Source organism: Rousettus aegyptiacus, unplaced genomic scaffold (genome assembly GCF_014176215.1).
Source record: "Rousettus aegyptiacus isolate mRouAeg1 unplaced genomic scaffold, mRouAeg1.p scaffold_m13_p_10, whole genome shotgun sequence".
Classification (NCBI taxonomy): domain Eukaryota; kingdom Metazoa; phylum Chordata; class Mammalia; order Chiroptera; family Pteropodidae; genus Rousettus; species Rousettus aegyptiacus.
Genome location: NW_023416285.1, coordinates 50,471,705 through 50,497,073, shown reverse-complemented (window position 1 = coordinate 50,497,073; position 25,369 = coordinate 50,471,705). Strand labels below are relative to the sequence as shown.

Here is a 25,369-nt window from a genome sequence, read left to right as displayed (position 1 = left end):
CAAGTTTTAAAGCAGGTAGTAGACGCAAGTAAAATTCCCATTGCATAAATGAAGTAACTGACGCCCCAAATACTAAAAGGTTGGCCTTTTCAGTTGTACTTTTGGCTTGGAAGAGCGTTGAGAGTTGTTATTTTTTCCTCTTGAAAAACCTTAGGTTTCACAGGCCACATTTTCATATTAACAACTGTTACAAATCAATTTTTGCTATCGCTCCTTTCTCGGTTGTTGTGTGGAAATCCCCACATAATTCTGGAAGACCCCAATACTACAGGCATACTTTATGGTGCCCATTTGAGGTGGCCTGCTGATGCTTGGCCTGCTAAAGTCTGGGCCAAAACTGAAGGTGCAGAGGACAGAGAGCACTTATGTGTGTCCCAGGGGCCTAAGCCTCTGGCACTCCCTTACCTCTGTGGAGACTGCTCACCCCAGTATTCCTGTTCTCCTGAAGTCCACAAAGAGCCCAGGGGGAAATTGTCATCTTGTTTTTTCTTACTCTTCTCTTGTAGTCAACTATACCCCATGTCACCCCTCTGATCCATGAACTACGCTTGTAAGCATCACCATTAGGATCGACATCTTCCCAGGAGGGTCCAGACAAGCCAGAGTATGGGCTGCATGCAGTTTAGCCTTAAGCTATGATCATGATACCCTTTCAAAATTGCTCTGACAGACTCTTGGACCTACAAAGAATTCGTAGTCCAGTTGGTCAGGAGTGCTCCAAAGTACAATTTAAAAGGAAAGCAGTCCGATTTAAATGGGTATACTTTCTGTTGCTAATGACTGCTATTTTCCCAGGCATATTTGTATCATAAAAAGAGAATCTTGATAGCTCAAATCAATTTCTAATTGCTAGAATTCAAAGAAATAAGTAAAGAAATTTTTAGATGATTGAGTAGAGATGGGGAATTTAATCTTAATTCACATCGATTAGGTAATAACCTACTTTGATAATCAGCAAGGCTAAGTAAAATAGCCATGGAGTGCTTGTATTCATTCTTTACATTTTTTAAGGATATGGAGTATGATATTTACCTGACCTATAGACTAGAAGCATTAATTCCAAAACAGAGGCAAAAAAGTTAACAATGTTTGTGTTCAGCCTTCTTATTTCAAAGTGCTTAAGTTGGTTGTATAACAGGCTGAGTTACTAATATAACATTTCCCTCTTGGCAAAACCATGTATTTATTAATTCATTTAGCCTTACTTACTTGATAATGTCATGTCAGAGGGCCTCTAACTTATGTCATAGGACCTCTTTATTGGGAGTATAAATCTAATGGGTAATAGATAGCTATTATATTTTTCAGCAGGGGAAAAATACAGATCATGCAGTGGTTTAAATATTGGTTCTAGTGTGCAGAGTGGATCAGAAAAAGAAATACTAATATAATTATAGTTAAGCAAAGAGAACACTGTTGTTAACTAGCTCAGAAAATCTGGACTAGGCAATGAAGAGAAAGGAATACATTTAACAAATGTAGAATTTACAGAATATAATGACAAGTCGTGTGTAGGTAAGGAAGGAGAAAGAAGTAAAGTCGTCTCCAAGACTACTAACCTGAGAGAAAAAAGGAATTATGGCACCTATGTGCTAAGAGCTGCCTTTTCTTTCTCTGGGTATCTATCTGAACTGTCTTAGAGACATTCAAATGCCCTATGAACATTTGGAAATGTAGAAGCTGACTTCAAATTATAGAAGTGGAACCTAAATCTGATTGTTCTCCTAAGGAATGTAAAAAGTACAGGTTATCAGGCCTCTCCCCAGACCTACTAAAGTCTGGTTAATATGTTCCTACAAATCTAACTTTTTAAAGACGCTCCAGGAAAAGAAAAAAATGTTCCTTACAGAATAATTGCAAATAATATCTGCCGATACTGCTCCTCTAATAGGTGGAGCTTAATTCCTTGCCCCCTTTGAATGTTGGCTAGACTTAGTGACTTACTTCCAAAGAATAAAACATAAGATGTAAAAAGAAAAAAAAAAGTAACTACACCGTAAAATCTGGCAAACACTATTAACCAAGTGGTCAGGGTTAACATCACCAATAATGTCATATAAATATCATATACCCTTCATATGATGTGGTGAGAGGAATACTTTTCTGTAGCGTTCAATCTAAAAACCCAAAAACCCTGGTCCAATCATTATAAAAACATCGGACAAACCCAAAACTGAAGGCCACTCTACAAAAAAGCTGACCAGTACTTATTAAAATTGTCAATGAATTTATAAATATAAGGAGAATGAGGACCTGTCACAGATCAGAGAACACTAAGGATCAACACAGAAAAAGGACATTAATGGAAAATTGGTGAGATCAGAGTAAAGTCTTGAGTTTAGTCAATAGTAATGCATCAATGTTAGTTCTTAGTTTCGATAAACATATCGCTGTAATGTAGGAAGATAACATTAGAGGAAACAGAAGTGGGTGAGGGGTATATGGGAATGCTCTGTACTTTGCTACTTTTCTGTATCTAAAATTACAGATCCCTGGCTTTTTGAGTTTGCTTTACAATACTTTACTTTTACGAAAGACCTAGACTAGTACGTATATGAACAGGATTCTTGCTTTTGTGAAAAAAAGGTAATAATTTAAACTAGTGTACAGCATTTGTTTTGCAGCAGCCACTGTAGAGGTAGTGTGCACTCTAGAAGAGTGCCACCAAATTCTTTCTGCAGGAACTACATGCAGCATCTCAGCATCAATCTGCCATGGCTTTGAATGCTGTCTGCTAGCATCTGTGTTTTATCTTGATTTATTTTGTGCATCCATTAGCAAAATGTATTCCAAGGTAACCGCTTCTTCACTTTATGCCATTTGAGGTTACAAAACTTTTCATAGGAACATTCTACTCTTGGATAGTGGGGGAAACCTATATTACAAAATAAAGTTTGTTATTTTTAAAAAGCTCTAAAGATTTTATTGACTAGCCAATTTGGACAATCACCTAGTCAGAAAATAAGCCAGAAGATATAAATGAATATTTTAACCAATTACTATTTCAGAATCTAGCACAGTACCTAGAACACAATAAATCCTCAATAAATATTTGTTCAAATACTGAGTCCGTGGATATTTTGTGAGATTAAATAGCATTATTAAAAAGGAGACAAAAGCAAAGTCACAGAGATAGAAAATAGAAAGATGGTTTCCAGGGGTCAGGGGAGGAGGAAATGGGGTGTTATTATTTAATAGGTATAGATATTTAGTTTTGCAAGATAAAAGAATTCTGGAGGTGGATGGTGGTGATGGTTGTACAATGATATGAATGCACTTAATACCACTGAACTGTGCATTTAAAAATGGTTAAGATAGTAAATTTTGTTATATGTATTTACCACAATAAAAAATATTTTTAAAAAACATCAAAAATATCTGAAAAAGAAGATTAAGAGGAGAGTATTTATGTATGGTGTGGGACTCAGAAAAAGAGATGGCAGAGTTGTATGAAAAGGGAAAGATAATTCAGGAAGCCAAGAGTGGAGGTGAATTGTAGGTCGAGATTTGAGAAGGTCAAGTCTATGAAATACTGTGGAGATAAAAGAGACTGAGGCTCATTAAGAAGCCACTGGTGAGTGAGCTGTGAGGAAATCATTGGTGCTCTTGAAAGATGGGAGATGAGAGATTGGTGGTAACTGAAGAAAGCGCACACACACACACACACACACGACTCAAAAGATAGGAAGGAGTTGGAGTGGTGCATAGAAAAGAAAAAGTTTTGGTTTATGAGAGCCAACTTCAAATAATTGAAAAGTTGTCTCAACAAAGATTTTTCTTTGTTTAGTTCAGAGGGCATAGCTTGGATTAATGAACACAAACTCCAGGAAGACAGCGCTCACCTTAATTTAAGAGAAATTTTCTTCCAAGTAAAGCTTTAAAAAATGGAATCAGCTGCCTTGGGCTGTCATCAGCTTCCCATGCTTGGATATGTTTGTTGGATGGCACTTACAGGAAACCGTAGAGGTGATTCCTAGGTGAAATAGGAGATGTTCTTACATCTCTAAGAACCAAAGGTTCTTAGATCTCTAAGAACTCAGGATGATGTTACTGCACTTTGGAAGTGCCTTGGAGGTTGGTAGGTAGAGTTTCAACTAAGAAATTTATCAGTAGATTTCTCTGGGAAGGAAAAAATATGCAAGGCACTCGGAAAACCAATGGTAAAGAATTTTTTGTTAATAAAAAAATAACTTGAACTCCCCCCCCCCCCGCCAAATTGGATTCAGTGACCATGCCTTCTCATATTTCTTATCCCTGAGTATGACACCAATCCTAAATCCTAAAGCCTCAGTTTTTGGCTTAACAACTCTGCATTCCTTATATTTTATCATCTATTAGGATAATAATTATCAATTGGGATCCAATTGTTAAGAGAAAATCCCTAGCGTAACTGCAATTGATAAATTATGTTAACAAAAATTTCAAGTATTTCAAAAGACAAATTTCTAACATTGCCATCCTAAGAAAAAATTATCTGTGAGAAAATGCTCTAATCATTTTTACATAAATGACAATTATCCTGATATTTAAAAAGAGAGTAAAAAGAGTGACTGGAAGTGTGACTTGTATTGAGATAAAACTACAGACTAGAATAATAAACTATCCTTGTTATTTGCCTTTGCGGAAGGATAACAAAAGAAACACATCCCATTCTTTCTCCTGGTTTCTATCCAACAATATTCACCACTACTAAATACTTATTGAATACTTTTCTAGACTAGTCAGATTCTTTCCTGGGTCTATCTTTGAGAATGTGGTGAACAGACATTGCAAAGCTTCAACTGGAAAAATGTGGTATGACTATTTCTTAAAGAGTTTTATTTTCATAGGTCACACAAGAAAATCAATTGAATTACTTCATAGTCACACCATACACATCAAGAAGGCCATTGTTTCTTAATTCTTCTTTGTGTAATTTTTCACTCCAGCTGGGCAGCTTTACTTCTCAAGTTCACTTCTATGTCATTGCAGCTGGTCCAGTTTAGTTTCCAACTTCTGTGAAACTTTTCCCTACGATTTCTTCACTTAATACACTTCCTCTTTTTGGAATTCTAGTAGAATCTATTTTCTGTATACCTGAAACTTAAAATATACTGCCTGATATCTATTTATTTGTTTGTTTATTTGTATATCTGGCTCTGCAAATAGTTTTATCAATAAAGATAGTAATGGATTAATGTCAAGTTGCGTTGGCTTACCCTAACATTTTTAACTAATATTCATTTTTATTTTTACTAATATAGTACAGTTTTTAGAAATTCAAATAGTGTTTCACAGCAGACCCTGCCTCAGCCCTCTATACTCTCAATTTATACTCTCCAGAGACAATTTCTTTCTTATCTTTTAGCTATCTCTTCTGGGATTTATCTCCATATTTCTTAATATCCTTATAGTACTAGTTCTTGATTTTACTTCTTGCTATAGGAAATAAACTATGTATTTATACTCCAATGCCCTATCATAAGCACATATATTATTTCTTCATTCTCTGTCCTTCAATATATCACCATCACCTTACTTAGGTAAATTAACTTTATTATGACTGTGAGCATATTATTCATAATTGATTCAATTAGCATAATATTACATTCTCTTTTTTATTGAAATTAGCCATTGTCTCTTTTTCCATGCTTAAGTATCTGCATTTAAGTGTCTATAATTAATTTATCTCAAACTCTCCTCTTGGTACATTCAAACACATCAGGTAGCTTATAAGTTTAGTTTTTATTTATTATGTTTTCTTATTTTTATATATTTTTAGGCTTTAAAGTAACTTTATCTGGGCAGCACATACTTTGGGCATTAAAGATAGGTTGACAACACCGCTAGAAAACTACCTGTGGCAATCGTCTCCCAAGCTCCACATTTTAGCCTTGTACAGAGTGGTGTCTTTGTAGACCCTGAAGTGGTTTAGCCTGAGGTTATCACATTGTGGCTTGACCTTGTATCTTTGCAAAACACCTGGATCTATTGGTTTTGAGATATACTTTCTTACTGTGCCACAAGCACCATCTGATGGCACTGTCCACAATTTATAACGATGAACAGGTTTGGTATATTTGCAGACCCTTTGCAATCCCATAGCGATGAGTGATCTGGAGGGCTATACGGTCAATTAACCAAAAGGTCTAGGAAGATCTGAACAGGGCAGAGCTGACCAGGGCAGCCACACTTGTCTCCCTATCATGATGTGGTGAACTTACTGGTCAAAGATGCAGCAATTCCACTTGCATATTTTGCACTCATAGGAGCCCAGCCTATACACAGTGCTCAGAAAACGATCCAATTTCTTAGCTTTCAGTCTGTGTCTCTGGGTATTTCGTCCTTGGTCCCTGGACAGCATGGTGAATAAAATTCAGAAACCTCCAGGTTATTGTGCCAAGACATAGGCTTTCTTGTGATTGTGTAAACACAATAAAATCCTCCAGGTCCACATGACTTTTCATATTAAACCTCCTAGAGATCATATTAGATGCTTTCCACTCTTCACTCTTCTCCACCTTCTTTGTCACAAGTCTTGCTGTTTGCTCTTTGGTCGCAGACCAAGTTCCATGGAGAGAAGCCAATTACAAATGTAGAGGCTTATGCAGGCTGACTGATGAGACAGGGAAAGAAAAGGACAGACTCACTAGAAAAGAGAACTTGTTAAAAGTGTATCTGGTACCCTCCAAGCTGAATGTCAGTTATTCTGTTATCACCAATTTTCTTTGTTCACCAAGTCAGGCTGCAAGCCATCCACAGTCCCAGAAATTCTGAACTGCACCAGAACTATCCCACTAGTAGGCAAACCATCTCTTCAGTATGATATTCATGAATCTTCAGGTCTGGCTAGGATGGCTGGAGTGTTGGCAAGGACCAGGGGTCCAATGGACTAGGAAGAGGGGCTAGGAGGAGGAGTAGGGGCATAGATAGAGTAGAAACAGGGAAGGGAACCATGGTGAACAGGGTGGCAAGTAGATGGTCTGAAAGGAATAGAAGAAGAGCTGGGTAAGAAAATCCTTAAGGTAGGGTAGAAAGGGTTGTTGCTAGTCAGAGGAGGGAAACCAGTAGGGCAGAAAGCTGACAGAGGTGAGCGGCATTGGGGAGCCAGTTGAGGGCCAAAAGAGTGGCGAGACAGGTCAGGAAGCCGGCTTACAAAACGAGGTCTTGAAGGAAGCAGAGTTGGAGGCTCGAGTTTAGATAAGGAAATTCTAGGTAGCTTTCTTTTCATTTTTCCAAAACAATACTCATCTAGTGAAAATGAGTAACTGAACATAAGTTCTGATGTATCCACCAATTATCTCACATTCTACCCCTCGCATCATCCTATGACATAATGCCTGTTGTGAAACGTACATACAGCTCTCTTTGAGTAAGCTATTAGGTCCCACTAACCAGGGAAATGGTCCCAATTTCTAAGCTGAAGAGTGATCATGGGAAATAACAAAGAACAGAAATGGAGCTGTACTATCAGTCCTTATTCCTTTTGAGAACATGTAGTTATGCCCCTCAGTTGGCAAAGATTGATCAAAGGGCTAAGGTAGAGTTACAGGGTTGGTACCTAGGAAAAAAGGATCTGAAGCAGGAATAGGCAAAGTGAGAAGTCAGTACTCCTATCTATTTAATTTACTACACATTTTAAAGGACTTTCACATTATTTATATTACTCCATGAACATGAGGAAATCAGAGAAGAGATTTGATGTCCATTTTACCCATGAAGATACTGAAACCAGAGAGGAAAGTATATAGGAAGGTAAAAACCCTAACTCTCTAAGGGCTTAAATTCTGGAGTTTCTTCCAGTTTGGATAAGCATCTACTTCAAAACCCTATGTTCTTTTCTTTACCATTATTAAAGTTTGATGACTGTTTCCTCATGTGTCAAAGACTGTGTTATTGGTAGATGCTGAGACCCACTCCACTATTCTTCCTCACTTTATACTCAGATAATCCTCCCTGATAACAAATTGTTCTTTTTCCTTGGTTCTTTTGGCCTCCTCTCTTTGAAATATAATGGCAACTCAGTGAGCACACAAGCTTTTCATTTAAAGTATTACAATGTTTGACTGTCTAATCTGGTCTTATCATAAAGAATTGAGAATGAAAAAGTCAAGTTTTGACACCTGATGATTTCCAAGAAATCTAGCTATAGGATATTATGGGGTCTCATTCAATTTAGTAATTTTTTCCACAGATTTAATAATGATCACAGTGGGGCAGGGAAAGAGGTTGATTTACTGGCAAAATATTATTGTGATATTGACAGTTTTCAGATATATGAGTTAGTTTGTGTAGGACAAGTTGTTAAATTACTTCCATCTCTGGGCTTTAAAAACAAGATTGAGGGGTAATTTTATGACTTAAGGAAAAGTGGTATTCATCATTCTTAGACTTTCTTAAACAGCAAGCTACTGTTTCTACTATTTGGAATATACTTTTACATTGGAGGAGGAAGAAGTTCATATTTTACTCTCCGAATTTTGAGTGGACATAAGCTATTTGTGAAGACCCTCTTTTTGTTTCCCTCCCCTTATCTCTGTTTCTCCTCTTGGCCCTGAAAATCTAGAAATCTGTCTTTCAGTTTTTTCAAGCAGTTCTCCAGGTGGTGTGATTTGAGTGATCTTGGAAAACTCCCTCCTTGTCCTGGAAACTGGCTCTCTGTGAGATGTCCTGATGCCTCAAATCCTTACTGTATTGGGACACAAACATCGTGCACCTCTTAAGATCCCTTCAACCACCTCCTTTGTCTCTTGCTCAGCTCTTCACCCTTACTGAGTTGCCTTTCTTTTTGGACTTGGATACAACATTGTGTCCCAGGGCCTGAATTCTGGCCTCTCATTCACCAAGGGGACAGAGACTAAGGGAGTTAGCACCCACTGGGAGAGCATTTTGCTCAATAGGAAATGGGCGATGAAAGTGATTGGGACAAATTCCTCCTTCATTCTTTTCCCATGGACTCATTCAAGCTGCAGTCCCTTTCTGAACACAGCCCCTGTATAAGTGAACATGTCATTTGAGCAAATTTCTGTGTCTCTGTGGCTCACTTTGGAACTCCTGCCCAGTATGATGGTCATACACTTTGCGTTGCTTTGCCTCCTTCTAGTCTTCGTTTCCATTTTTTCTCTCTTTGCAAGTCTGCTTTGAAATCAAATACATTTAGAAAGGAAAATATGTTAAAGAATCATGGCCTATTTGGGGAAATGTTGAAATAGTATGAGGATACTGGTTTAAAGGAGGGCAAAAGACAACAATATAAAAAGGTAAGGAAAAAGTTAACAAAAAAAAGATGAAGAACACGGTGTCAACTTCACCTAATTCATAGGTTTTGTCTCAGCCAACCACAAGCCCAATGTTAAACATCATTTCCACCCCTAATATTTTTCAACTCCGTGTTAGATGTGCTCTCTTTTTGGACTTGGAAAATGTTCTCTTGAGTATGCCTACTCAAGTTTCTCTTTTTATTCTCGCCAATAAAGATACAAAGGGGAAATTCTTTAGATGCTTATAGTTTTTACTCTGAATATTGATTTAAACTTTAAAATCTTTTTCCACTTCATTGTTCCAAAATTGGAGACATGATTTATAATCCATTTGGTTTAGATAGTACCATCTAAGATCTGATTTTATCTGTTGTATTTGTGTTATTGAATCACTTAACCAACTAAGTGAATCAGTAATCCCGTCTGACATAAGCAATATGCTGAGTCACTGGCAGAGCCGTACTGTGAATACAAGGAGCCATACATGCAGATGATGGCGTATTTCCATTAATTGGTTGAAGCACATTCACTTCACATCTTTATTAAAAAAACACTGGAAAGAAACAGCATATGGAAAGACTAACATACAGTTTGCTTCACTCAGTACATACTAGAATAGTAGTATGTACTGTATATGCATGTGTATTTTATAGTTTATTTCATAAACATTTTATGTACAAATCAAATCACATCACAAATGTAGAAATTTGTCAACATCCACTTATGAGAATGAGAATCTACTGTTTTACAAGAATAATTAGAATTCTTTCCTTTTATTTCAGGCCTCTCATAGCTGCTATTTTGTTGAGTGACTACCCTGTGCCAGGCATTACCAAGGTTAATAATTCATAACTTATATTTTTCCATTTCTTTAAACACATAGCTAAATCTTTACCACATAAGTTACATATTATGGGCCTTGGTTTATGCATGGGGACCCTTGCAATTCAATGTTGACTAAATGAATCATAATCACAAAGCTCATGATTGAAACGTACATCCAGAATTCATATCCAGCTCCATTTGCCTCTGGACCTATTCTTTTCCTCTTATTCTAAACTGTTTTCCTCTAAAATAAATGAAATGTCAGGGATTTTACTTTGAAATACTATTCCAATTTCTGCTTATATTCATAGATTGATAAATTCTTCTTAGATTTACAGTTGAATTTCCTAATGGAAGATGGAGTAAGGTTCGAATCCTGAAATAAAATTACTACGAGACAGGAAATCACTGAGTCTAGTAGACACATTAGGAAATCTAAAAATATGTCCTAAATTATCAGAATATAAGTGAATGGACAATGTGTGATAATGTTATATTTATTTTTAAAACATAAAAAGCCCTTGGCTCTAAAAATGGAAAATTCAACTCAGAAATGAGGAAAATACAAACTATGTAACTATTTAGGTTGGTCACATTTGATCTTTTTAAATAGTTGACCCAGCTGGTGTATGACTTACCTCAGCATTAGCAGTAACTTTGAGACAGTGGGTCATGCTCCTTGTCACACTGTGTGTCTTTCAATGCTTGTATTGTCCCCAGTGACCTCATCCCCCATGCTGACTGACAGGAATCATCCTCTTAATACATTTCATAATTTTTAATTTGAGAATCTCAAAGTGCGTGAAAGTAAATGGAGCTGTGACTCACTCAATTAGAAATGGGTTTCTTTTCCATTTGTCTTTAATTTAATGAGTGGAGTTGATATTTAAAAACTAACCCTGGAAATAGATTCTCAATTTTCAGTCACTTAGCAAATACAACTAATCTAATATTGTTTTGTTTTATTTGGTTTTTAGTGTTTTAGTGCACCTGAGAAATTTTTTGGGTCATGTGAAGTGGGGAAGTATGGTTGAATGAAAGAATAAGAAATCAAAAAGATTGTGAAATATTTAAATGATAGGTAAATCTAACATAATAATATTTAAAAGGGCCAAGTATAAAATCTTTTTTAAAGGTAAAAAGTAAAAATGAAACATAACAGAACAACAAAAAAGAACAAATAAACCCATAAATATACTGCTTCCCTGAAGTACAAGAGATTTAGAAATTTTATTCTATTGTAAGCAAAATAAGACCTCAATATTTAATGGGACAACCAAAAACAAAAATTTACTTGGAATGATGTTTCTTGACTTGTCAAGTTTAAACTTACCTAGTAAGTTTTTCTTCTCCTACAATTCCAGTATAGTTACTATACAGGTGATACTCAAAACATTTCAGAACTGACACAGAAAAAATATTGATTAATCACAACCATTTTTCTCACATGGTGTATGTGGGCTAATTACTGGCTCTGATTTTGTGACAGTTTTTTGTTAAAATATAGTATTTACATTATTATTACCATGTAAATATTATCCACTATTGAAACAAATAATAAATTATGATTATTTTATCTTGCTTACACAATTTTTATTTTCCAGAAATTAGTTGATGCTTTAAAAAATCATTTATTCCTCATTAAAAACTCACCATAGTTCTCACCTTCTCTACTAAGTCTTTGTGTTAGGCTGAGCTAATTCTCCATCCTGTGTTACTCCTGCATCACCTCTGTCATGCTCATTAAACTATACCTTAAAGATGTGTGTGTTTGTCTTTATTACCAGAACGTGAGCTCCTTGAGATTCTAAGAGCTGTATTAATTCGTTTGAATTCTGTTGACCCTGTTTTGGCTACAATGGAATCATTGAAAAGCTTTAACTGAGAAACAACAAAATTATCTGTTGTCTTGGAACCTTCAGTGTCTCGAATACCAGTACCAAACACATACTGCCTAATAAATATTTGTTCAATTAGGTATGGATGGAACAAAAGTGTCTTTTTTCTCGGAAGCAGTCTTGAATATCAAGCAGATGGTTTTGTGAGCATTTCTCTGATTTCTGAGTTGCTTCACACAAATTAATAAGCTGAAATGCCTGTCAGGGTCTAGGCGGTTGAAATAAATGAGCACAGCAAGCCTGGAGTCTGTGGCATTTCAGGATGTCACCTGCTACTTATCTCCAAACAGTTGTTGACATGAAAGTGTTTCAAACCTATGTTGGTTGCCAGACCTTCTGCTTTTTTAAGGAAGCAGAAAGATCCAGGTTTAAAATGAACTGCCTTGATTCAATTTTAAAAACTATGTAAACCAAGGAAATGGTTCTTCAGGCTAGGTATTGTTCATGACCACCAGCCTATGACATGAAGTTGGTTGGGTGGGAGTAGAGAAACAATGCACACTGCCCCAGTGCCCTGTGCTTGGGGTCCGGTTTACCCCTGAATGCCTTCTCCTCAGGGGTCCTCTCCAGGGTCTCTCCCCAGTGGCATCCTTTCACCAGCTGATACCAGAATGTGTAGTGAGCATTAGCAGAAGAGAGGCTGGGCACAAGCCCCCAGACTGCCAGAATGTTCAGAGGCCCAAGGAAGGACTTCAATAGAATAAGAACTCCCTCTGTTAGGTGGAAGCAGAGAATGAGTTAAATTATAAGTGATAGTGGGAAAGACCATAAGTAGACTAAACACTGTATATACTATGTGCCAAGTCATATTTCTTTTCTTATGTTAATTTATTTAATTTTTATAAGCTTGAAAAAGAGATATTGTCATCCCCAGTTTGTAGATGTTGAATCTCTATGAGATTTAGAAGCTTTTCTGTTTATTTTTTTAATTCCCGCCATTAGAACAGATTAACTCCAGAATTAAGTCTTCCTGATTCTGCCCGTGAAGAAGGCCCATGTAAGGGATTTTTTAAATACATGAAACCTGTTTTATAATAATAAAAAATTGATTAAAATTTTTCATTGGAACTTGATATTGGGAGTTTTAAATTTGAAGATTTTGTTGGTTTGTTTATAGATGAATTTATTTATTCTTTCATCATTTGTTGAAATGAATTCATTATGTTCTATGTTAGATACCAGGATTGCAAAGATGAGTAATGTAAAATTCTTGTGCTTGAGAAGACTTAAGTGATTGTTTCTGATTTGTTCTAAGTGAGAAAGGAGAGTGCTATGTTTTTGGATAAAATATATTAAAAATCTAGAAATTTGGTGGCCAAATTGCACTTCTTAAAAATTTGAGAAACTCCTTTTTTTCTTGTTGCAAAAATCAAAATATGTTAGTGGCAATGTTAGAAACTGCAAATAAGGAAAATTATGAAAAGTTTTTCCCTAACAAGTATAGGCAACTCTCTATCTACTTGCTCACCTTTTAAACTATCTATCTATATATTTTTAAATATTTATCAGACCCATGCATGCAGACACACACATATAACACATTACTGTTCTGTAGCCAGCTTCTCATACTTAGAAATTGATTAAATGTTTGAAAATTGTTTTTTATGTCTGAATAGCATTTTATTGCATGAAAATAGTTCCATATATTTAATTAATTCTCTATTGTTAGACATTTAACTATATTTCTATTTTTTAAATAAATCATGTCATATAGAGAATTTTTATAGTTAGCTTTTTATGTGTCTCTAAGTATTTCCTTAGGAAAAATTACTAAACATGAAATTACCGGATTTAAGCATTTGTGCATTTTTTTAAGCTTTTTGCTTTTAGCACATACAATGCTAAATTGTCCTCCGAAAAGTAGTGTGAATTTACCCATCACTATTGGATTTAAGTGCCCATTACTCTTCACTGTTTCCATGCTACTTGCCACTTTTTTAAAAAAGTGTTTCTAATTCAATAGATAGAAAAGAATCTCTCTCTGGAAGATTCTTTCAAAAATTATTGTGGTCTCTGAACTTGCCAGACACTTTTGTTCTCTGATACAAAAATTGGTTGGCTGATTACCTACCTTAGTAGCTTCGGAGAAATTTGGGAGTAGAACATGTCCTGGCCGCCTATCTGTTTCTGGATGCTCATGGATATTTGTTGAACTGAATTGAATTTGAGAACATGTGTAGTTAAACCATTGACTATATGTATAATGTTAGTACGACCAGTTGGTAAGTTATTCTACTCCTGCCAGTTGCATAATAGTAAGCAATTTAATTAAGCATTGATTGCATGCCAGTAATGTGTTAAGTGCTTTGCATGCTTACTTGGTTGAACCCTCACAACAATACACTGAAGAAGAGATAATGATTATATCCACCTTGCCAAAGACAAAACTGAGAGGTTATGAAACTTGCCAGGGCACATAGTTGCAAAGTGGCAAAACAGGTCATGAACTCAGGACCAGCTAACTCCCAAGCCATCTTATTTCTCCTTGCTGCTCCCTTCTTAAACTTCTTATTATAAACATTTTTCAAATATATATATAAAAGTAGATAAGAAGTAAGAATTAGTAGTTACTGAATAGTCATGGGGATGTAAAGTACAGCATAAGGAATATAGTCAATAATATTGTAATAACTATGTATTGTGTCAGATGGGTACTAGATTTATGTGGGTGATCATTTCATAAGAATATATATGTATATGTCCATTCACTGTTATGCACCTGAAACTAATATAATATCACATGCCCACTGTAATTTAAAAATTAAAAAATTATTTTAAAAAAAGAGTAGAGAGAACAGTATATTAAACCTTGATATACCCACCATCTAGTTTCAACAGTTATCAATATGTGGCCAATCTTGTTTTATCTATAACATTTCCTCACTATCTTATATTTCCCTTCCCATGTTGGATTACTTTAAAGCAAACTCAAATACATTGATTTTATTAATAAATATTTAAATGTCAATTTCTAAGAGATATAGACTGTTTTATAACCTAAGCTACAGTATCATTATCACATTTTATCTATAATAATTCTTTAATATTGTCTAATGTCCAGTCAGTGTCAAGTTTCCTTGATAATCTCATAAGTGCTTTTTTCCAGTTGGTTTCTTTGAACCAGGTTTAGGTAAAAACTACACATGTGTTCCAAATTATTCCAACCACAACATAATATTCCACTCTCCCCCATAGTTTTCCATAAAAGCTGTCCTTCTCAGAGACAAAGATAAGTAGTTGGAGGAACCCAAAATTTTAAAATAATTCCTATGAATTGAACATCTAGTTCTCATCTTTATAGAAGGAAGGACACAATAGTTAATACCTGAAAAACATTGGGTCTCTGTGGAATGGAAAGAGTACTTGCCATATGAATTCCTGATCCATCCTCCCTGGATGTTTTTCAGTATATTCATCCGGTGGCTGAGAACTCCTTCTGCTTTCTGTTTGTATGGTAAGGCTCCATCACAAATTATGGTTAAGTTTCCTCACGTAAGGTGCATAGTTAGACGTAAATGACGCTGGCCTACAAATTTTGTCTGTGGCACTGAACCTAAAATACGAGACATGCCTACCTGTGTACCCTCCCTTGCTGTGGGAGAGTGACTTGGAAATATAAACACTGGCTTGTTATTTTGCATTGAGGAAATTTTTAAGTTTTCATGTTTGTTGTGGTTCCCTTTTGAACTTCAAGGTCCAGTGATCCTCCATTGTGTTGTGGCAGATGGGAATTCAACCAGAAGTTCTGAAAATGACCTTCTCTGCAGAGATGCTGGAGAAAACTGTGCAGGTATTGCTTAAATTAACAAGTGATGCATTTTTATTTCATCAGCTTCATATTTAATCTTGGAAACTTGTTTCCCTAAGTTTAATTTTTTGATAATATTCTAATCTTATAACTAGGTAGTTTGTTGAGCACATACTAATGTACCAGGCACTGTGCTAAGTACTTTATGTATAGTAATTCATTCACTCTTTAAAAGAGCCCAGTGAGCTGGATAATACTTTTTACATTATTTCAAGATGATGATTACACAGCTGGTAAATAACAAATCCAATATTGACACTCAAGTCTCTCTGACTCTAGTGCTTCCATTTTTAATTATGACACTACTTTAGGTGCCACAGATGTGTGCTCTAGACTCTAGCATGCACTATCTTGGACCAGATTTGTAGAAAGTTGGCATATCATATTCAAATTATTTTTTTCTTTAACTTAAAAGGTGGGAAAAATCAATCATTTTTACATCTTTTACCTTAGAGATTTTTGAATTAGTATTTTCAGAGTTATTAGTCTAAGGCAGGGATCTGTCTTCGTAAAAGACCAGATAATAAGTATTTTAGGCTTTGTGGGCTATACAGTCTTTGTTGAAGCTACTCAACTCTGGCATTGTACTGTGAAAGCAACCATAGACATTATGCAAATGAGTGGTCTTGGATGTCTTTCAATAAAACTTTATTTAGAGAAACTGGTTTGGTTATGGGCCAGATTTGGCCCTTGGGCCGTAGTTTGCTGACCCCTAGTCTAAGATTTTGTCTGTCCTTTATAGATTGTATGGTCTGGTCTTCTACACAGGTTGTTTCTGATTTAAAACAAAACAAAACAAAACAAAACAAAAACAGAAACCAATTCCAAAAGTAGGGTGGAGTGGAGAAGAGCCTCCTGTTTTCCCTGGAAACTTTTTCAAGTTGGGAGTGTGGTGACTTGGTGGTAAGTGCTCCTTTCTTAACACCCCGTAACTGAGCCAGAAACATGTTGAGCAAGTCATCGTGATGTGAGTCATCAGTTCCAGCCAAATCTTCCTCTATTTCCTGACACTAGTGGGTGGTCTGGAGACTGCCCATAGGCTGTGGAATTATTTGTGTCTTAAGTCATGCTTATATGGGTCTTGTCACCCATAGAGAAAGAAGAACAAGGCATTTTCTTGTGCTTTTCTTTAGTCACTTCAAATGTCTTACATGATGGCATTTTCATATTTCCTTTGGGAGATTATTTCATAAGCTGACAATTGACAGTGTTAAACGATCTGCCTCATCATAACCTAAATGTGTTTCCTAATTTTTTTTATTATAGTAAGAACATTTAACATGAGATTACCCTTTTAACAAATTTTTATACTGTATTATAAACTACAGGCATGATGTTATAGAGCAGATTTCTAGAAATTATTCATTTTTTATAACTGAAAGTTCATACTCATCTAACAACAACTCATTTCCCCTTTCCCCTAGGCCCTGGCAACCACTCTGCTCTCTATTTCTGTGGATTTGGCTATTTAGATACTTTATATACGCAGAATCATATAATATTTGTCATTCTGTGACTGGTGTATGCCTCTTAGCATAACGTCCTTCAGGTTTACCCATGTGACACACTGCAGTATTTACTTCTTTTCTAAGACGGAATTCCATTGTATGTATATGCTACGTTTCCTTTATCCATTCATCTGTTGATGGGTATTTAGGTTGTTTTCACACCTTGGCTATTGTGAATAATGCTGCAGTATATGTGGAAGTGAAGATATCACTCTGAGATACTGATTTTAATTCTTTTGGATAACTATCCAGAAGTGAGATATTGCTGGATCATATATTTGTTATATTTTTAATTTTTTGAGTAAACTTTATATTATTTTTGTAACAACTATAAATTGTTTTTTCAATCTGTTAATTTTTTTTTTTTTTTTTTTTAGTTTTTTTAAAGTCACACAGTAACCAGTATACCCTGTGAGGGGATCAGAAAATAATTTTTTCCCACCTCTCTAAGTTTTTCTGGCTGGACTACCAATCAAATTAATATGAGACAGATTAATGGGAGAAAATGACCAAATTTAATAAGTATGTACTTGTGGGAGTGCCAAAAGACTATCAGACCCAGCAACACGGTGAGCAATTGAGACTTTCACTTCATTCCGGAGCTAAGGAGAAAGAGAGTTGTGGTTCGGGACTTTGAAGGGCAGGAAGAATATTCACATGCATATGGAAAGCAAATGCTTGGTAAATAAATATTTGCTGAGTCATATTTAACAATGGGACACAGAGAAGACTTTGACAAATTGCCCTTGTTTTAGGTACCTCTCTATCACACACTAGTTTCTATTAAACTATAGTTATCTGTGATGATATCTCCCTGCCCGGAGCAGGTTGTGCATCTAAATTCCTTTTAGATGGGTGGCAAGGGGTGGTAAAACCTCTTTCTGAATCCTCTGTTCCTTAATAACCAGCTTAAAATCAATATCCCAAAGCGTATATTTTGGGGTGGCAAAGCTTTGGTCCCCTTCACCCAACATAGGGTGAACGTTTCTGGAGTGTGTATTGTCTGTTAATCATTATGCCGACTGCTAGAATCACATGAGATCGGAATGCTGAGTGTACAAATGAGAGAAATGCTGGAAAGTTATTGCTTGAAAGAAAAGTCCAAATAAGAACTAAAGATTCATGTCTCTATTGACTGCTGTGTGACCTTGGGCAAGTCACTTAAGTTTTCAAAGGCTTACTTTCTAAACTGTAAAATGAAGAAGTATATCAAATGATATTTAGGAGCTATTCCTGTTTCTAAATGATTTTGTGATTTTATTTTCAAATAGTCCCAATCTCTAAACATTTTGCTTTTAATTTGTAGATTGCTTTCTAGAGTAAAACATTTACTCATTCCACCAATATTTGTGAACATGCACTATGCAGTAGGTTCTGTTCCAGGTACAAAACATGCAGCAATGAACAAAATGGTCAAAGATGAGATCAGAGAGGTAATGGGCAATGTAATGTAGAGCTTTGCCAAGGATGATGAGGCCACCAACTTTAACTATGAGTGAGTTTTAATAACATCACTCTGGATTCTGTATACAGACTAGACAGTTAGAAGAGCAGTCTAGTTAAAGGTGGTTGTCATGGAGACTACTTCCAGCCTAGAGATGATGTTGGGCTTAGACCAGGATAATGGAGATGGAGGGATGATTCTGCATTTAATTTGAATACAACCAACAGATGTAAAATAAAAGAGAAAGAAGTCAAAATGACTCCAAGATTTTTGGCCTGAATAACAGAAAGGATGTAAATTCCATTTACTGAGATGAAAAATGATCATTGCAGTAAATAAGGGGGTAAATCAGGTGTTCAATTTTGGAAGTGTTAGTTGAAATGCCAGTGAGACAACCAAATGGAGTTAGCATTGAGGAAGGAATCTGGGATGAAAACATAAATTTGGGAATTGTTACCAGAAATGCGTTTAAAGCCAAGAAACACCAAGAAAGGGAGAGGTGAGAGGAGAAGAGATGAGAAAGCATTGAGCCTCAAAACATTGCAAAATTTAGAGGTTGGGGGAACTGAGAAGACCAGCAAAGGAAAATGGGAGAAGTGTCCATAGGCATAAGAATTCCATGGTGCGTGCTCTTTAAAAACAAAAGGAAATACAAGTTCTCCTTCTGTTCATTGTTCTTTGTTTGCCCACCAGCTATGAGTAATTTTAAATATATGTAAATACACTCACACTTCAACATGATTTTTTTTTTCTTTTTCATTGAAAGGTATGGAAAGAAAAAGAGCACCTCTAAGTGATTCTATCAGCTCAGAAATGGTTGGCAGGTTAAAAGACATGTTGATCAGATCTAATTGACCCCCTGTGTAAACATATTCTAGTAGCACAGGAGAGTTAACAAGTTCACCTGTTAGATCTAGTCTGCTTTTCCCAGAGTAACACACCTTTTCACCTTTCTGTAGGAAATGGCCTTGGATGTAAGAGAAAAGGGATTCTTCAAATACAATAAATGTAAAATTTTGCACTCTTCAAGGGCATCTTAAATTAACATGCCCCTGTCTCAGAGAGACCGTTGGCAAGAGAAGAAGGAAATTTAGCTTAAAAAAATAAAAACTTTTTTTTACCTCTTGCCATTAAGAAGACTGGAAAATGAGGGACTGCCTACTGGGAAGAAGCCTGGAAGCAAAGGACAGAAGGTTGAAGGCCCTACCTCACAGACCAGGAAGAGACTTTTCTACAAACTCTTTGATAAACACTTAAACTCTTCTTTGCTTCAGCTGTTGCCTTTTTTAGGACAGATATTCTGTGTTGAAAGATAAATTTATAGGTATTTTTATACCTTTTTCTTTCTTCTTTTCAACATTTGAGGGATTTCTATCTCAACATTGAGCATGTACTTTTAAATCTGTTACACTGAGATATGACTACATATCTAACTAGGGGTTTGAGATACTATGAGGCTATAAACATTGTAATAACAATTGCAAAAAAAAAGTATTCTGATAAAAATACATGACCGTTAGAATTGATTTCAGAGCTGCTAATATTAATATTATTTTTAAAAATTATTACATAGATTTGTAATGAACTCTATTGGAATATGCAAGTGAAAGTTTTATGAAAAATGAACCTAACATTACAAATCTGAAGCGTTTTAATCACAAAGGCATCATAAAGCCTGTTTTGTTTTGAGAATAAGATCATTTACAGTAAGATGAGTTACTTAATTTATTCGTATATCAAATGGAGGAAAATTTCATATTTAAACAAAATCATTTGTGTGCCTGCTGGATTTCTCCACTTAAGTTTGGCTCAGAAGATCCATCACATCTCATCTAACTATCCATATGACCCAAAAGATAACGATTACTTGTCTGTCTGCCCATATTACAAAGGAAGATGTCCTTCTCATCCTTTTTCCTAAATAGCTCTTAGAATCAGATTTAACATACACAGACCTGTAACTCTTGTGATTTCTTATTTAATTGACTTTAGAATCTTTAGAATATGGTGTCTCACGAAGAGATTGAGCTGTATTATCTGTGGTGCCCATCCACTTATGAGATTGGGTTGAGACCTGCCTGGCCCACTAGTGGATGTAGTTTTCCATTGCAATTCTGTGGGACATTACTCACCTAGAATAGTGTTTTGGTTCTGGGAATGTGAGTTGGAAAAGAATAAGGTGGAAGGGAAAAAACTCAATTAAGTGCCAGCACCCCCAGTATCAGAAGGATCTTTAAGCATATTATATTTTCAAGACCATTCCATTAAAATCTCAAGAAAAAATAATACATAGAACTAAATTTTATTTTTTCATGAAATTAACTTTTCTTTTTTCTTAAGAAACATCCCGTCTATGACCATGCTACCCTGAACAAGCCCTATCCCATCTGATCTCAGAAGCTAAGCAGGGTTGGGCCTGGTTAGTACTTGGATGAGAGGACACCTAGGAAGACCAGGTGCTGTAGGCTTAAAAAGTCAAAAAAATAAGGGATTGTAAGATGACAAGGTCCTTGCAATCTGGGAGGTCAACCAAGAGTTGCCTCCACGAGAGGGAAGGAAAGAAGGAAAGAAGGAAAGAACATCCCGGCAATAGAATGGCAGATTTTTGCAATCCCCTGCACAATGTCAACAGTACTTATATTAGCAGAAAATGTTAGCTTTTGTAATTGTTTAAATTATTTTGAGATAATTAAATGAACATTATCTGAAAAGAACTGGAATTTTGGGTGCATTTGCAAAGGGACAATACTGAAAAACCTTTTAATTTCCATGAGAGAAGAAGAGAGGCTTTCAGGAAGCAGTATGTGTGATTAATTTTTCTTCCAGATCCTAAAGTGTCCTAGAGAAATCACTGGACATTTTCTGCTTGGTGACATGAGAGGATTTTTAAATCCAAATAATGCTGGGAATATGTAAGAGCATGTTATTTGGCAAAGGTGAGAGCTCAATGAGCCATCGAAACAGGGCCTGGAAATCTTTTCCCTGGCATGGGTGTTTGCTGCCGCTTGAGCAGAGTCCGATCAAATCAGTGCATCCCGCAGCTGCTGGTTAAGGCACTTTTTGGGATCATGCTCTGTGTGGTGTTTATGAGAAGACTGGCTACATTTAAAGGGACACAGCAACTAGAGCAATTAGTAATTAGGATATAGAGTCATTCAGCTTATATTTAAAGTCGGATGTGTTTCGTACAGTTGGAAAAAACTATCTGGAGCACAGCGGATCTGTCCCCAAGGCTTAATGTTTCTTCAATTCTCTTTGCCCCCCGTTTCCCTGCCCCAGGCCTATATTACACACGACTGCATGGCTCAGGTGGGCCTTGGTTTTCCCCTTACTTGCCGCCCCCACACCCACAACATCTTCCTACTCTCATCACTCTGTACTCTCCTATCTAATACATCGCTAAGATGCTAAGATGCTACCAAGTTTAGTTTTCACATAGGACATTGAATTTAATCCATTAAATTTAATCTTCAGCTCTCTCCTGCCTTGATTTCAGTGTGAACATTTCAGCCTACTGACAATTTGAGGACTCTAACTTTCATTCACAGCCATCCTTGGCTGCTCCCTTTCATGTCCCTTCCGTTGCCAGCAAATCTGCCTCCAAAGTTCTGCCCTAGGCTTGTATGTTCCTGACCTTGAGCTTTTGCTCTTGACATCCTCCATATCTTAACTACTTGCTCTCATCCTCCTAAAAAGCAAAAACAAAACAAAAGAAAGCAAAACAATAACAACAACAACAAATTACTTTCTCTAGAAATTTTTTCTTAATTAAATAGCACCTTTGTACTGATGCAAGATTTCTCTTACAATTGCCAAGATTTTCAAGATTCTAGTATCAACTCATTTACTGAGGACCTTATTGTCCTCCACACTCTGCTAGGAATTTCCACGTGTATTTTCTTTGAATCTCTCAACAACCTTTTCCTATAGATGTTGTCATCTTCAGTTTGCAGATGAGAAAACTGAGGCTCAGGCAGCTTAATTGCTTTCCCAGACCCATATGGCCACGAAAGACAGAGCTGAAAATGAAACACTCGTTTCCTTCCTCCTAATCCAGGGATCTTTCCACTGTTTCCAGTGTACCGCAACTGTTTATACAGTTACTATGGTTGTTTTACTGGTTGGTTGCTATGATTGTCTTGAATTTGTTCTATTGTACCAATTTAGAGAGATAGATTATTCTTATTTCTTTGATGTTTTGCGTTGTCTTCTACAGGGCTCTGGAAATAGAAAGTACTTGAAGAATGGAAGTTGGCCGATCAATTTGTTTTCCATAATATATAGATCCTTGCCTCTGAGACACTTTGCATTTACATCTGGGGAAAATCTCACTCAGAGTCCGATGGATTGGCATGCATGGGGGCAAATATCTGGCATGTACAAGCAGTGAGCATGGCTAGTTATAAAGATAACAACCAGAACCAGGTCAGCCAGTTCCTCAGCAACATTCAGCCACCCCCTACAAGTATGACCAGGTATCACAGGCATGTGCCGTGTATAGATCACCCAGAGCTCTGTGCAATTCCTCTCTCTGGTAGCCCTGAGTAATTATACGTACTGATTTCATAATACTGATGAAGAAGTTTAGTAGTCATCGCTATTAATAGGAGGATTGAGTGATGTCACTGGGGTGCCAGGTGCCATACCAAACCAAGTGTGAACACCGTGGCCCTTCTGGCCCCACAGGTGTCTGAGTCCTGCCAGCTGTCGGTCATAGAATGAATATGGAAAGTCCAGCTCTGGGCTGGTACTGAGTAGTTAGGTGCTTTCTCTGGGTGTGGGCATGTGTCTGTTGGGAATCGACACAGGAAACAGCTAGTCAGTATTCCTGTCCTGTTCCTCCTCACAATCAGCATTTATTGAGACTTTCTACGTGTGAGTAATGAGGAGTTTGTTGTATATTACTGTCCCCCTCAAAAAAACTAGGCAATCAGGTCTCTAAAAGATAAGACAAGAAAGTTAAGGCAGGATTGAAATCCTGGATACGAAGCTTCCAGTATATTCTTCCTTCTTCAGGACAAGAGAAACCCTCCAGGGGTCAGATGAGAAGGAGAATCTCCCATTCAGGCAAGCATGACTCTGAACACCTCAGGCTGAGAGCAGATGACAGCTACGTGCTGAGCAACTAGCTTCACAAAGACCCAGAGTGGAGAGTGCATGGAGTCTGGGGCAAGACCACCTGGGTCTGAGTTTCATTCTACCATGTGCTACCTGGGTGATCCTGGAAGGTGTCTTCACCTCTAAGTGTTGTGCTTTGCCCGTCCATCAACAGGAGATTAGACTGTTATGAGCATAAAATTGGTTAATATATATAAGTATATAGACCTGCATCTGGCACTCAGTAAGTGCTATGTAAGTGTTTGAGAGAGAGAGAGAGAGAGAGAGAGAGAGAGAGAGAGAGAGAGAGAGAGAGAAGGAAGGAAGGAAGGAAGAAAGAAAGGAAGGAAGGAAGGAAGGAAGGAAGGAAGGAAGGAAGGAAGGAAGGAGGAAGGAAGAAGGAAGGAAGAGGAAAAAGAAAAAAAGAAAGAAAAGAAATAAAGTCTCCTATCTTCTCAATGCCTTCAGCCCCATGAGCTGATAATCTTCATGGAAAGAATAGCTTCTCTTATCACAGGCATTCTTTACCCTTTAAGCATCACCAGTGTTTCTGAGAGGTAGGTTGGACACAAGTCCAAATTAAAATATGAAATGTTCCCACCACGATCTCAATACCCACTCTCTAGAGCTATTTTTGGGCCACAAAAGTCTGACTTTTAGCCAGTGTAGAGAGAAGGAAAATGGGAGATTGAAGTATATTCTACAGGAAAACTGTGAACAAAAATAGGAATATGATTCTACTTACAAATGTGTATTTAAAGTGAGTTGATTTATTGAACTTGTTCTCATTTTTCAGCTACCACTACACAATCAAAGTGGAATGACTACTTCTCTCAGTGCCCCCCAAAATACGAGCATTACTGCCTCAATGGGAGATGTCGCTTCGTGGTCGCCTTGCAGACACCCTCCTGCCTGTAAGTGAGGTGCCCTGAGCCAGCAAGCAAATGGGTGCAGAACGGTGCTGGCCTGGTCCTCAACAGGACTGGAAAGTCTGAGCTAATGAAGCCATCTGTCAGGACATAGTTCCCACTGGTCCTGGCCCAGCCACTTGTTTAGGGGGCCCTTTGGCATCTACTCATGGAGAAGCTGACACACATCCAAGAGTTCGGATTTGCTTGCAGGCGCGACTGTGTCCTCTGCTGCCTTACATAAAGCAAAGCTGTTTCTGTCCAGTGTCAAGGATGCTTTTAAAAGCTCAATTCATCTCTTATGTGGTTTGAATGGAAAGGAATTTTTCTGGCGTTTGTTATGTGGTTAGTAATTATTTTAAATATGAAGGAATTTCTGCCAAATTAATAGCTTCCTTTGCAAGTGTCAATGAAGTGTAGGGAAACCAGTTGTGTTTATAAATAGAGATTTGTAAAGCTTGTTTAGCAGACCAGGGAATTGGTAGAAAATTTCTCTTTCCAACTCATAGTACATTTAAGAGTTCAAGTTCGATTTTACTCAGGCACTTACAACCTTTTAGCATATTTTAGATATTCTTTTTCTCATACAGTGATGTCTCTCTAAAGTGTACTGAGACCCTACCTCATGGAGCAGCAAAGCAA

At 36.8% G+C, this 25,369-nt stretch overlaps 1 protein-coding gene and 1 pseudogene across 5 annotated transcripts in view; both read left to right on the top strand.

Annotated features, from left to right (window-relative positions):
- BTC (betacellulin) overlaps positions 1-25,369 on the top strand; it is a 42,339-nt gene that overhangs the window by 4,167 nt on the left and 12,803 nt on the right. For all 5 annotated transcript variants that reach the window (XR_004953104.1, XM_036227857.1, XM_036227856.1 and 2 more), the window contains exons 2-3: positions 15,657-15,752; positions 24,616-24,733. Coding sequence is in view for 4 of the 5 variants with exons in the window: in XM_036227857.1 (XP_036083750.1) it covers positions 15,657-15,752; positions 24,616-24,733 (214 nt within the window). In the remaining variant the exon portion in view is untranslated. The remainder of the gene's footprint in view (positions 1-15,656; positions 15,753-24,615; positions 24,734-25,369) is intronic.
- On the top strand, positions 21,072-21,190 carry LOC118609012 (annotated as a pseudogene).